Below are 12,549 nucleotides of genomic sequence, written 5' to 3'. Positions count from 1 at the left end.
CTTGGTGTTTACTTGCTTGACCTCATCAGAAGAATGCCAAATTAAACCAACAAATCAGAGATCCAGTTGTGAAAGTGCTGACCAGACAAGTTCATCTTTGTTTTTTGCTTCATTAATTTTTGCTCTTATTTTTACAGTACTTTCTTCCTTGTACCTTTTTGAGTTATTCTATTTGCTTTTCCTAAATTTATAAACTAGATATTTATCTCACTGATTTTCATCACTTTTTCCCATTCCCCTCCTCTCTGTGTGTTATGTATGTATTATGTGTAGTGTATGCATGTGCACATGTGTGGCACAGGTGTGTAAATCTTGTACACATGAATGTAGAAGATGCTACTTCTCTGTCACTCCCTACCTAATTCTCCTGTGATGGGACTCTCACTGAACCTGGAGCTTATCATTTTTGTGGGATTTTTCCCCCCTCACCTCTCAGTTAGTCCAGCTAGCCAGCAAGCTCCAGCAGTCCTCCTACCTCTGGCAGCCCTTTAGCCCTAGCACTGAAATTACAGGTGCTAACAGCCAAACCCAGCTTTTTACATGCATACTGAGGTTCTAAACTCAGGTCCTCTTGCTTGCATAGTGAGGGCTCTTAACCACTGAGCACATTCCCCAGGACCCATTATTTCTTACATAAGACTTAAAACTATTAATTTCTTTGTTATAACACCTTAGCTTGATATCACTAATTCAATTTCCAGTACAGACATCAATCAGTCCTATTTTTAATCCTTACTGTTTCCTTTAATTCATGAATAGCTTACAAGTCTATTTCTCTATAAAATGTATAGAGGTGTGTGTGTGTGTGTGTGTGTGTGTGTGTGTGTGTGTGTGTGTGTGTCTGTTCGCGCGTGTGTGTAGTGGGAAGAGATAATGTTGTTTCCCAAAGCCATAGGTTACGCAGTGGGAAATCCACTAGTACACTGTTACAAGTGCACTAGAAACCACCAAAATGGTGCAGGCTATTGCATTTGCTCTTTGTCATTCATCATAGTGCTGAAGATAGCATAGTGTGGACATAAGACATGAAGAAATAAAGTTGGCATTAACCAGAAAGCTTGTTCCGTGTTGGCTAGCTTTCATAGTACCAGAAGATCTATGTAAGCTGCTTAGGGGGGGAGTCACTAGCAGTCCTACATAGATGTGAACCCTATAAAACTATAATAATAATCCATGTTTCAAGATATGCCCGTGAGTGGAACACTAGAATGAATACTATAGTGGTAACCAACTGCTTTTCTGGTTGGGTTTGAGACCCATTCCACAGGAGAAAATACATGCCTGGTACTAAAATTATTGCCAAGAATCCATGGTTGAGAAGCTCAAGGACCCCAGAGGTAAAACCAGTACTAACATTTTGGCAATAGTACCAAACGGCCCTCTATCCTCATCTCTATACCCACATATTAGTGCAGCTTTCAGAACCTATCAGAAATTTCCTTTGTGCAGTGGATGGATGAAAGTTAACACTGATGCTCATGGCTGGTCAAAGTACAAAGAAAACTTAACTACAGAGTGCTCAGACACAAATGGGAAAACTGCATTACACTCCCTTCTCACCAGGCTCAGGGACTGCCTTAGTTAAGATTTTATTGCTGTGAAGAAATGCCATGATCATGGCAACTCTTAGAAAGAAAAACATTTAATTGGGCCTAGCTAATAGTTTCAGAGGTTTAGTCCATTATCATCATAGCAGAAAGCATGGCAGCATGAAGGCAGACATATATGGTAATAGAGAGGGAGCTGAGAGTTCTACATCATGATCTGCAGGCAAAAGAAGAGGGCTGTCTGTTTCACTGGGCATATCCTGGATATATATAGCCTCAAACCCTCCCTCCACAGTAATGTAATTCCTCTAGCAAAGCCACATCTATTCCAACAAGGCAACATCTCTTAATAGCACCACTCCCTATGGCCCAATATCCAAACCACCAAGGAGCTATCTGAGGAAGGTGTGTGAGAAGACAGCAAAAGCCAGAGGTCGGGGAGACCCGAAGTGAAACTGTATTCTTACACAGCAGGATCAGTGCACCCACAAACCCAAAGCAGCTGTGGTTGTCTACCCCAGATCTGTGCAAGATCATGACAGTGAACATTTCAGCATGGGACAGAGAGGGGAACAATGATCCCCATCTCTACCTGAGGAGCTTTTGACAATTGATGGCTTTTAGGGTAGGAAGAGTCAAGTTTTCTTTAAGAATATGGCCTCTAGTAGGTTGACCATGCTCTAGTGTATGGGCTCACACCCAAGAGTACAAACTGGACTCAATGAGCTTAAAACAAACAAATGAAATTGATATAAGGTTGTGAGGATGGTGGATCTAGATCTGGACAGAGTTAGAGGGAATAAATATGATAAAATAATTGTCAAAATTCCAAAAGAGCCAACAAAAATATCATATTAAAAAGAGAAGAAAAATATTTAGCAACTGCTATATGCATTGTTCAATTGTGTGCCCGGGATCAAATCACTCCTAAAGCAAAACATACACTATTAATATGTTTTGTCTTAAAAAGTCTGCTTCGTCTGATTATTGCTTAGTGTATGTTAAAACTAACCACCATACAATAAAATAATCAATTGCTTCTTATACTTCTGTCAATTATTTCCACTTTAGAAATTGTTTCTTTGCCTTAAAGTCTAGAGCAGCTTTTTTAAAAGCTAGTATTTGGCTGGCTTGTCCTTTTTCATTTTCAGTGAATCTTTGTGTACTAGTGTGGCATGGTGTGGTGTGGTGTGGTGTGGTATGGTGTGGTGTGGTGTGGTGTGGTATGGTGTGATATAGGGTGGGGTGTGTGTGTGTGTGTGTGAGAAAGAGAGAGAGAGAGAGAGAGAGAGAGAGAGAGAGAGAGAGAGAGAGAGAGAGAGAGAGAGAGGGAGAGAGAGAGAGATTGGATGTCTTGCTCTAACACTCTGCCTTCCTCCCTTACAGGGTCTCTCACTGAACCCAGCGATAAGCTGGCAGCCACCAAGTCCCAGAGATCCTCTTGTCTCCACTCCACAGTACTGGCACACACACACATGGATGCCCCACAGTACTGGCATACAATACGCACAAGCACGTGCCTTTTACATGGATGTGAGAATCCTAACTCAGATATGTGTGCTCACACAGCAAACACTCTTGTCCATACAGACGTCTCTCCAAACCTTCCATGTCTCTTTAGCCCTGTGTGGTTTGTTCTTGCCGCTTGGAAACAGCAATCTCCACAACGTTTGATTCTGTCTAGGAAGAGTAAGCAGAATATGTACTACAGACACAAGATTTTAATTCAGTGTGCCTCCTGGGGTCTCTCTCTATGCTAGCATTCAGTGTGCCTCCTGGGGTCTCTCTCTCTGATAGCGTTCATTGTGCCTCGTGGGGCCTCTCTCTATGCTAGCCTTTTGACTTTTCCTTCTGCTTTGTTTGGAATGACTTTTCCCCCCTCATTATTAATTTTTGTCCATAATTTGAAAGTTATACATAGATTTAAATTTGTTTTACTTCATTTATCTTCATCTTTAGGCTGCTGCTCTAGAAATTATAAAATTTATCATTTTAACTCATCATCTTCAATATTATGCTTACCGTCTTCCTGAGTAACACAAGGTTTTTGAGCTCAGATCCAATGACCAGCCTCTTAGCCAGGTGGTGGTGGCTTAATCCTAGTACTTGGAAGCAGAATCAGGTGCTCTGTGAGTTCAAGGCCAGCCTGGTCTACAGAGCAAGTTCCAGGACAGCCAGGGATACATAGTAAGATTCTGTCTAAAAACAAACAGCCCAATTATGAGCCTATTGACAAATATTATTATGACATATAGTTCTGTCATTTTTTTATTTCAATGACATTTTTTTTAAAAAGATTTTATTTTTTACTTGTGTGTGTGCATGGGTGTGTGTTAGCATACATGAATATGGATACCCATAGAACCCAGAAAAAGATTCTGGAGTTAAAAGCAGATGTGAATCACCTGATATGAGTGCTGGAAACCAAACCCTGGTCACCTGCAAGAGCTTGAAGTGATCCCAGCCACTGAGCCATCTCTTTAGCCCTGTGCTGCTACTTCTGCACAGTTGACATTTGTTCAATCTACTCATAAATTTATGAATACCTTTGCTTGGTACTCATTCTGATTTTGTTTTGAGTTTTGAGACAGGTTCTCATGTAACCCAGGCCACCCTTAAACTTACTATGTAACCCAACACAGGCCTCAAACTTCTGCCTCAGCCTCCTGCCTGCTTGAGATTGCTGACATATACCACCACACACAATGTTTGACTTCAGTATTAAGGAACACATAAGCACATAATTATACATCAAACATGGTATTAATAAACAAAATACATAATAACAAAATTTTTAAAAGTCAAAACTTTTAAATGGCACAGACCTAAGAAAATATTGTTCAACAAAAACCATGAGAAACAGCCAGTGTGTGAAAACTGTTCAACATCACAATTATCAGACAGACACTTAAATATATTTACATTCTTAATATTCTGAATAATGGTGCAAGAACATTTATGTATAGGAGTCTGCAGACTTAATTTTCACTTCTTGAGTGTACTTTAGAAGAGAAATTGTTAAGCCACAAGGTAACCAAATGTTTAGTGTTTCGAGGAGTGTGGTGGTGGGTGCTTTCATTGTCACTTGTCAGTACCTCCCACAGCTCTACCTGTCCTCAGATTCACTATATTCAGAGGATAACCTTGAACTCTCAATCTCCCTGCCCCTGCCTCCCACTATGCTGGGACAGTATGTGTACAGACGATGACATTGTATAATCTGTGTACAGTCTATGGCATTGTTCAGTCCCACCAGCAATATACAAAACCTCTAACTTCTTTTGGGAACACACTAACACTTAATGTACCTGTCATTTAAATTATAGCTGTTCTAGTGGTTGTCAAGAGTCCCTCACTGTCTCCAGTCTAATGGTAAATACATGCATCTTTATACATTGGCATAGATTTTCCTTAGTCATTTATAAATCATTTTTGACAAGTATTTTATATCTCTTATTTAATTTCCTCTGCTCTGTTTCCTACTTTATTAAATCTCCCTTCTGCTGTGGTTGATCAAATGTTTAAACTAGTGACTATGCTTTCTAATTTCTGTTTTTTACTCTCCCATTTCTAGATACTTCATTTGGTTATCATGAACACTGTGTTGTATTTTTAGAGTTTCCTGATCATTCTTCATATTTAAATCACTTGTTTGTTTAAAAGTGCGGAGCACACTTATTTCATAGGCCTTATGTTATAACTCTTAATTTGCAAAGTCAATAATTTCTGGTCCTATTTGTTTCTCTTTTCTAGTGTTTTTCTTGCAGATTGTATGATTTAAAAGGAAAGAGAGAGAATGTTATCTGGAGATATTCTTGAAACTGACATCAGTTATGTGACCATTCTAACCTTTTCTTTCTGCCAGACCCTGAGACACATCCAAGCCAGGACCCTTTAAGCCTACTCCCTACCTGAAGGTTCCTGAAGTCACACAGCGCATTCATGTGTGATCCAATCATGTCTCATATAAAACTTATTCTCTTGGCTCAAAATTATAAAACAGACAATAGTCCCTGGAGTCCCTTAGAAAGAGTCAAGGTGCATGGAATAGAGGGATTACTTTACGTTTCTCCTTACACTAAGAGTGTTGCTGTCTGGAATCCCAGGTTTATGTGGTACTGATAATAGCATTCCTGTGATGTACCTCGCTTGAACTAGCCCAACCAGAAAGCTCCAATGTCCTTGTGACCGCGGAAACCAAAGCTCAAGTCTACCCATCTGATAAATAGCAACATGAATAAATAACCTGTTCTCTACTTATAACACATGATCCACCATGGCTTAGTTTGGGCTGGCGAGATTCCTTAATAGCTACTATATTTTAATACTTTTAATATATATATTTCTCTTAGAATTTTGTTGTTTTCAGAAACAACAAGAAAAGTGGCATAAACAATATCTAAGTCACACACAGCAGCTGAGTATAAACAGAGTGGTTTGCCTTGCCAGGAGTGAGGAACCCTTCAAAAGGGTTCGAGTTGCAGCACTTACCAAAGAGGCAGATGTGGCAATTAGTTTTGATTGGCAGTTTGACACATCATAGAATCACCTAGGCTGGGACTCCCAATGAGGAACTGTCTAGCCTAGGTTAGCCTGTTGACATGACTGTGAAGGATTTTCTTAACTGGCCTTACTGAAATGGGAAGACTAGCCCAGGGTGGGTAGCACCATTCCTTATGAAGGTGGTTCTGAGCAGTACAATGCTGGGAAGAGGCAAGCTGAGCACAAGCACCCACACATCATTCTTTCTGCTCTTCCATGAGGATGGACCTAATGGCTTCAAATTCTTACTGCTTTGATCTCCTTGCAATGAGAATGCGACGCTCTGAAACAGAGAGCCAAATATGCCTTTCTCTACATAGCTGATTTTGTTACAGTACTTTCCTCACATTAACCAGAAAAGAAACTACAGGAGTATGTATGAGTGGAAAAACTAAAAACTGAAGGAAAATCACTAGGAAGAAGTCTCAGGACATCAGCAAACAAACACATTTCATTGAGCTTACCAAACTGAAAGAACTGGTAGAGGACCGAAGAGACAGTGGTCTTGAGAGGGATGCTAAAAGGCTCTGGTGGTGGGGAGCATCCCACTTAGGGATTGATGGAAATGTGAGCGAAGCAATCACAGCTCAGGTGAGCTCTTGCACCAAGAGCTCAGCACCTCCTGAATCCACGCTCACTTCCCTGTAGATAAGAACTACGAGTTCCCTCTCCCAACAAGAACAGAACATAAATAAAGAGAGCTGGTCAGAATTATGATTACCTTAAATGGTAATTAAAACAAAATAAGCTCTCTTGTGGCCCACGGGATTGTGGCTGTGGACCCTAAATCACGGACTGTTCAGCTGAGGCCCAGCATATAGCCAGCACACATATAAAACCCATTCCACTGAATATGGCTCCAGAGATCAGCAGCTAAGTGTGCTTCAGAGATAATGCTGTAGTACAGACTCTCACAAATACCCCAGGAGAAAGTAGATGTGGGCCTGGAGTACAGAGAAAGGAATGTGAAAAAAACACTCCTAATCCTCAGAAGAGGGCAAATGGGAAGGAAGAATGTGGCAGGTCCACACACACCTACTTTCTTCCACAAAAATGGGCTGATGGTGATAAAGCTGCTTCAGTCTATAAATATTAAACAGGCAGTCTCTTCAGAATAGCTTTCAGACTATTATTGCCCTGCGGTAAATTTCAAATAAATATTTATGCAGACAATAACTAAAAAAGGCTTTTCTGAAGGGAATACATTTTACAGGGGGGAAAAAGAATCACTTATTTCCAAAAATATGCCTTTTGCTTCTTTTACGGCCATAAACTCAATAAAAATGGAAAGTGATGCAATTGAACATCCATGCAGACTGGAGCCAGGGAAGGCTTCTCTGTGATGGCCAGAACAGCCCACTGGAATTACATCACCTGCTCCATATGAAGTCCGCGTGGATGTCAGGCACACTTCATTCTCTCTGAGAACTGTTCCCCCACTTATCACTGTGACACAACCAACATCCTAAAAATCCCACTCAGCCAAGGGAAACAGCCTTTTCTTTCCCCTGCAGATCATCCCCCGGTGTCAAGAAAGTGACATGCTTGTTATCATTCGGCAGGTTAAGAGGTTTATAATCTGTCAGAGGCTTATAAAAAGAAATGTGTTAAGGGGAGACCGATAACAGCACAGTGGCACCTTTGGCAAACAGTGAAGACAGAGGGAACAGCTAACAGAAATAGTGTGGTCAGTAAACAAAAACTGTGTTAGGCTAGGAACAAAGCCTTCTAGAGAAAGGAGATATCATAGATTTTTGGGAAAGCAATTGTGTATATGCTTCGTTACATTCTCAGAGGTTTATGGTGTACTTGAAAGTAACTCGTGCTTCCCACAGCCTCGTAGGCTTGGGTTTCAGAGTCTAAATTCTCTACCGTTTGTAGGAAGAGTAGAAATGCGAGGTTCCATCAAGGAAGCATTGCATAGGACAGGAAGTCTTTCAGGGAGCTTTAGCTCTTGTGGCTAATGGTTATGTGTCAAAGGACTTGCTAAGAGCAAGGATTTCCACCTTTCCAATATGTTCGGTACTTCTACCTTCATACCAGTTCAAATTCTAAAACCCTGCTGCTACATTTTGACAGCTCATTTTCCACTTTCTCTCAAAATATGCTGTGCTGGTTTTGCTTTGCTGCCATGTTTACAAAAACAATCTGGGAGAAAACAAACAATTTAGGTCTTCAGTGCTAGTTTCGTTAAATCACAGTTATTTTCAGAGCCTCACCCATCTACCTACTCCAGTTCCAGTCCCCAGGTCAATATCAAATGGTGGGTACATGGCCCTTTTCACAGCTGGTTCAAATATGTCCCTGCCAACCGACTACAGGCAGCAGCCCCAGGCTTAAATAAGGAATCCTGCTCACTCTTTACTGGAGGATAACCAAGAAAAGTCAGTAAAGAAATAAGCAATAAAATGTTATGGTTCAATCCAGTAACAACACGCTTTCAACCAGAAAACATAAGAACTGACTCCTACTGGCACATTTCAACTGAAGTTTATCAGTCTATAAGGAGCATTTTTATGAGGTATAACACATTTTTATTTGCATTCATTTCAAAGCCATTTTCCAAGTCAGTTCAATAATCATAGTATTTTATCACTATGATTAATTGGGTTATAGTTCGTCAAGAATAATGTTTACAATATTTAACTACTTTTTTGAGCCTGGCACCTAATTACATTGTCTTTTTAACTCTCATTTAATCTCTGTGAGTCATTTTCTAAGTCTGACAGTGCTGTCCCATTTTATAGAGATAGAAAGTATGGCTGGGTGACATAATTGTCCCCAGAACCTCTCTCCTAGCAAAGACAAGGTAGAGATGGGCCTGAGTCAGCACAAGTCTTTAGTCAACACTTCCCCACCCCCTACATTATTCCACCTCAAGATCTTCTCTGCATTCTTTGGTCGAGTCTCTTTCTAGAAGCCTTTAAAGAAACTACCATGAGGAGTGAAGTGGAACTCAAGGATACGGTCGCAGACAGGTGTGGGCTAGCAGCCATCATGACTTCTCCCTGAGGACAACGCAGGCGCTCTATTCGCCTGGACAAAGTCCACAATGCAGGGTAGCCAGCCTCAGCCAATTCTGTGCATTTTCAGCTGTGTAGGCTGCTTGAACACTCACTCAACCTCCCAGTGTTAAGCTGCAGAGTGGTAAAAGAAACTTAATCTAAAATAGTAATACCACCCAGAACTTCCAGCTCCTACTCATAGCTGTGCCTCTCATCTTCCAGGCCAGAGTGACTTGGACACTGTCTACAGGTTAGGACTGTGCTTGCTATACTGAACTTCAGCTCTCTAAGATATGACTGCAAGAAAGAAACCAGATGGGAGACGAGAACAGAGGATGCCATTGGTATTTATATTCCCAAAAGGAAACAGCTTCATTTGAAGCCACTGGACATTCTAATTCTGACATCTCCAATCTTTGACTCACATTTTTTTGTCCTACTAAAAAATGTTTGTAGTACTATGCCTATGTTAAAAATAGAGAGTTTTCAGAACAAGGAACTATGTCTGATTAAACTCCTTGAAGAAGCATCCATATACACACACATATACATATGAAGTAAAGGTTGGGTATATTGTTTCTTCATATAGTTTGTAAGTACATAAAGGATATAAATGTGTTTCAGATGGGAGGAAACTGCTTAATTTTTCTCCCTCCTCCACCACTGCTTTCTCTAATTGTGTTGAATAATATAATGGGGGAACAAAGACTATTAAAATACAACACTTAAAATATTGAAAAATTTAAAAAGAAGACACAAAAGTAGAAAAAAATGCAATAAATTAAATTAGTGGTGATGGTTTTCAGAAACAAAATAGAAAAAGCATCCCAAAGTCTCAAAAGACCTATATGTGGCTCCTTATAGGCATAATGGTTGTGTATATGTAAAACTGACCATTTCAGATCCTCCATCCACATATAGCCCAAAGTTAAATTTTAACAAATACAATAACAATAGTGATGTAAAATAATGGAGCAGGTTACTCTAATAATGCTCCCTAAGTATCAAAGAGTAATAGAGAGAGAGACAAGAACTCGTCAGTACTAGGGGCTTTCTGGAGACCAGACAAATTTGACTCTCTGCTTTAATTAAATAATCTCTGGGAATTATGAAAGTGGCTCAATGATGGGTCTACTTTTCTGATCTCTATTTCACGAATAAAGGAACTCAAGCTTAAAAAAGCTAAACAATTTGACTTAATAGAAGCACTGAGGCTTAAAATTATTTGTCTTATGCTAAAACCAGAATCTCTTAATAGCATTGAGATGTGCTAGCAGGCTTACAAGAGCAACACCTTCTTACACAGCACTGTCTAAGGATGGTCAAGAAACCAGGCAGGACTACGATTCAAAAGAAAAGGTGAGGATAGCTGAAAATGTGAAAGAGAAAAGACTGAAACTCTGCTAACTCCGGAGACAGAGAAACACAAAGGAGTTCAGCCCTGAGCCTCACAGAGCAGAAACCCCCTAACGATTCCCTTGGACCCCCTTCTGGATTACATTTTCCCATGTTCTTTACTATGCATGTATTTCATTCCACATAGGGCAGATTATGTGGGTCTTTGCAGAAGCAAGTAGGTAAACTATAACTTTCTTCTTGCAATGAGAACATGGAAGGCTGAGCCTCTGGGACCTACCTTGGTCTTCATAAACTTGGAGTGGCTTTTGTACACCTCGATTTGTTTGATCTCCTCCTCCCGGTCCTCTGTGTTGAGCACACCATTGGCTTTTAACATCTGGACCTCATCCTCCAGGTCCCGGATGTTACGCTCCAATGAAGCAATTTTTGTGTCCTGTTGATAAAAGGCAAAGAAAGCTGAAGGGATTTTTTTTTAATTTCATCATTCCCAGAATAGAATGTAAGAAAGTAGCTTTAGTAGAGCAGGATTAGCCATGCTGTAGAACTGGCCTGGTGCTCAGAAGGGTTTGTGTTTTCAGGTCACAGGATCTCTTGTCATGAAACTTTTGAATGTTCAGTGAACATTGTGTGTCCATAATACAGGGGGTAACCTAAGTGCATTTCACTAATGTCCAGGAACCAAATTACGAAGCCACTGTGGCAAAAATAATCATATCTATGAGTCTCGTGTGTGTGTGTGTGTGTGTGTGTGTGTGTGTGTGTGTGTGTGAAAAGCATTTTGGTTAAAAAAAATGTAGTTTTGGATATTTGGATATAGTTAACCAGGGTACATGTTTTGGCCCACTTGTTTACACAAAAGCAATTTGTTCCTATTTATTTCTTTGTATATTCTATGGCTGCTTTAGTGAGCATGCTTGGAATTTGACTCTAAGAGAGAAGGAAATTCAAACTTACTAATGGAGAGAAGGATTCTCATCTCAAATACAGATATAACTGAAATTAAATAACTGAATCCTGAGTTGGTATGACTGGTACAATAAATATTGAAAATTTATAACAACTGGAAATAATATATCACAACATCATGATTTATTTGGCAAGCAGTCAGGTCCCTACGTGACAAAAAAAGCCTGACTACCTCACAAACCTGATTTCTAACCTACTGATTTACAGACTAGAGAAACTAGAAATATTACATTCAGATGTGGGATTAATTGAGAAAAAACACCCAGTGACAGACTCTATACACAAGAGAATGCATAAGAAATGATGCTTGAGGAAGTATAGAAGCGAGGGCGCCGACAGGGCAAGCTACCAAGCACAACACAAGAGCATTGCACTAAGCTTCCAGAGGAAGAGATGCTGAAGGCGCCTGAAGCATCCCCACTGTCGCCATTTGCCTGTGTTACACCACAAAGACACAATGAGCCAACATTGATTTTGTCATTAAATATTAATGAAAATGTGGCAGCAATTCTTTAATTTATTTTTTTAGAACTTAAAAGATTAAATCTCTAGTAAATACAATTCATGGCTCCTGTGTTTGTTAACTCAGTTTTAAAATGCTAGAACAAATGCACCCATCTTTTCTGTGGCCTCTGTAGATTTCCTTTTTCTATACTACATGCCCAGCGTAACCCACACATCATTGTAGTAGTAATTATTATACTATCTACAATGTAACTGTATTGGAAAAGGAAGAACTAGAAGAAGGATGACAACTATTTATTAGGTTTTATTGTGGGTCCAAACCAAATGCTTAACACAGTAGCTACTTTCATTAATTCTCAGGGGGAAAAAAGTCCTATTAAAATAAGATTTAGATTTGAAGATTTGAAAACAATTACAAGAGCCTATAGTCCATAGTTTTATTTTCCTTTGAAAATAATATGATTGTGTTTTTCCAACTATAAAAACAACATTCTTTCAATTAATTAAAATCAAGAAAGTCTCCTTTAATCCTATTGCCCAAAGATAATCACCATTTGTGTTCTGTGCATAGCCCATCAGTATTTCTCAATTTTTGATGCAATTTCTAGTTTCAGTGAAGGACATATTATTTACTAAATTTATATGAAGCCCTACCCTATAACGTG

The 12,549-nt window shown here is 39.7% G+C and overlaps 1 protein-coding gene across 37 annotated transcripts in view; it reads right to left on the bottom strand.

The window, feature by feature from the left end:
- Erc2 (ELKS/RAB6-interacting/CAST family member 2) overlaps positions 1 to 12,549 on the bottom strand; it is an 856,263-nt gene that overhangs the window by 569,086 nt on the left and 274,628 nt on the right. For all 37 annotated transcript variants that reach the window (XR_383172.4, XR_001781112.2, XR_383171.4 and 34 more), the window contains one exon: positions 10,731 to 10,886. Coding sequence is in view for 28 of the 37 variants with exons in the window: in XM_006518931.3 (XP_006518994.1) it covers positions 10,731 to 10,886 (156 nt within the window). In the remaining 9 variants the exon portion in view is untranslated. The remainder of the gene's footprint in view (positions 1 to 10,730; positions 10,887 to 12,549) is intronic.

Source organism: Mus musculus, chromosome 14 (genome assembly GCF_000001635.26).
Source record: "Mus musculus strain C57BL/6J chromosome 14, GRCm38.p6 C57BL/6J".
Classification (NCBI taxonomy): domain Eukaryota; kingdom Metazoa; phylum Chordata; class Mammalia; order Rodentia; family Muridae; genus Mus; species Mus musculus.
Note: the sequence above shows the minus strand (reverse complement) of the source record. Positions and strands in the feature narration are given on the sequence as shown.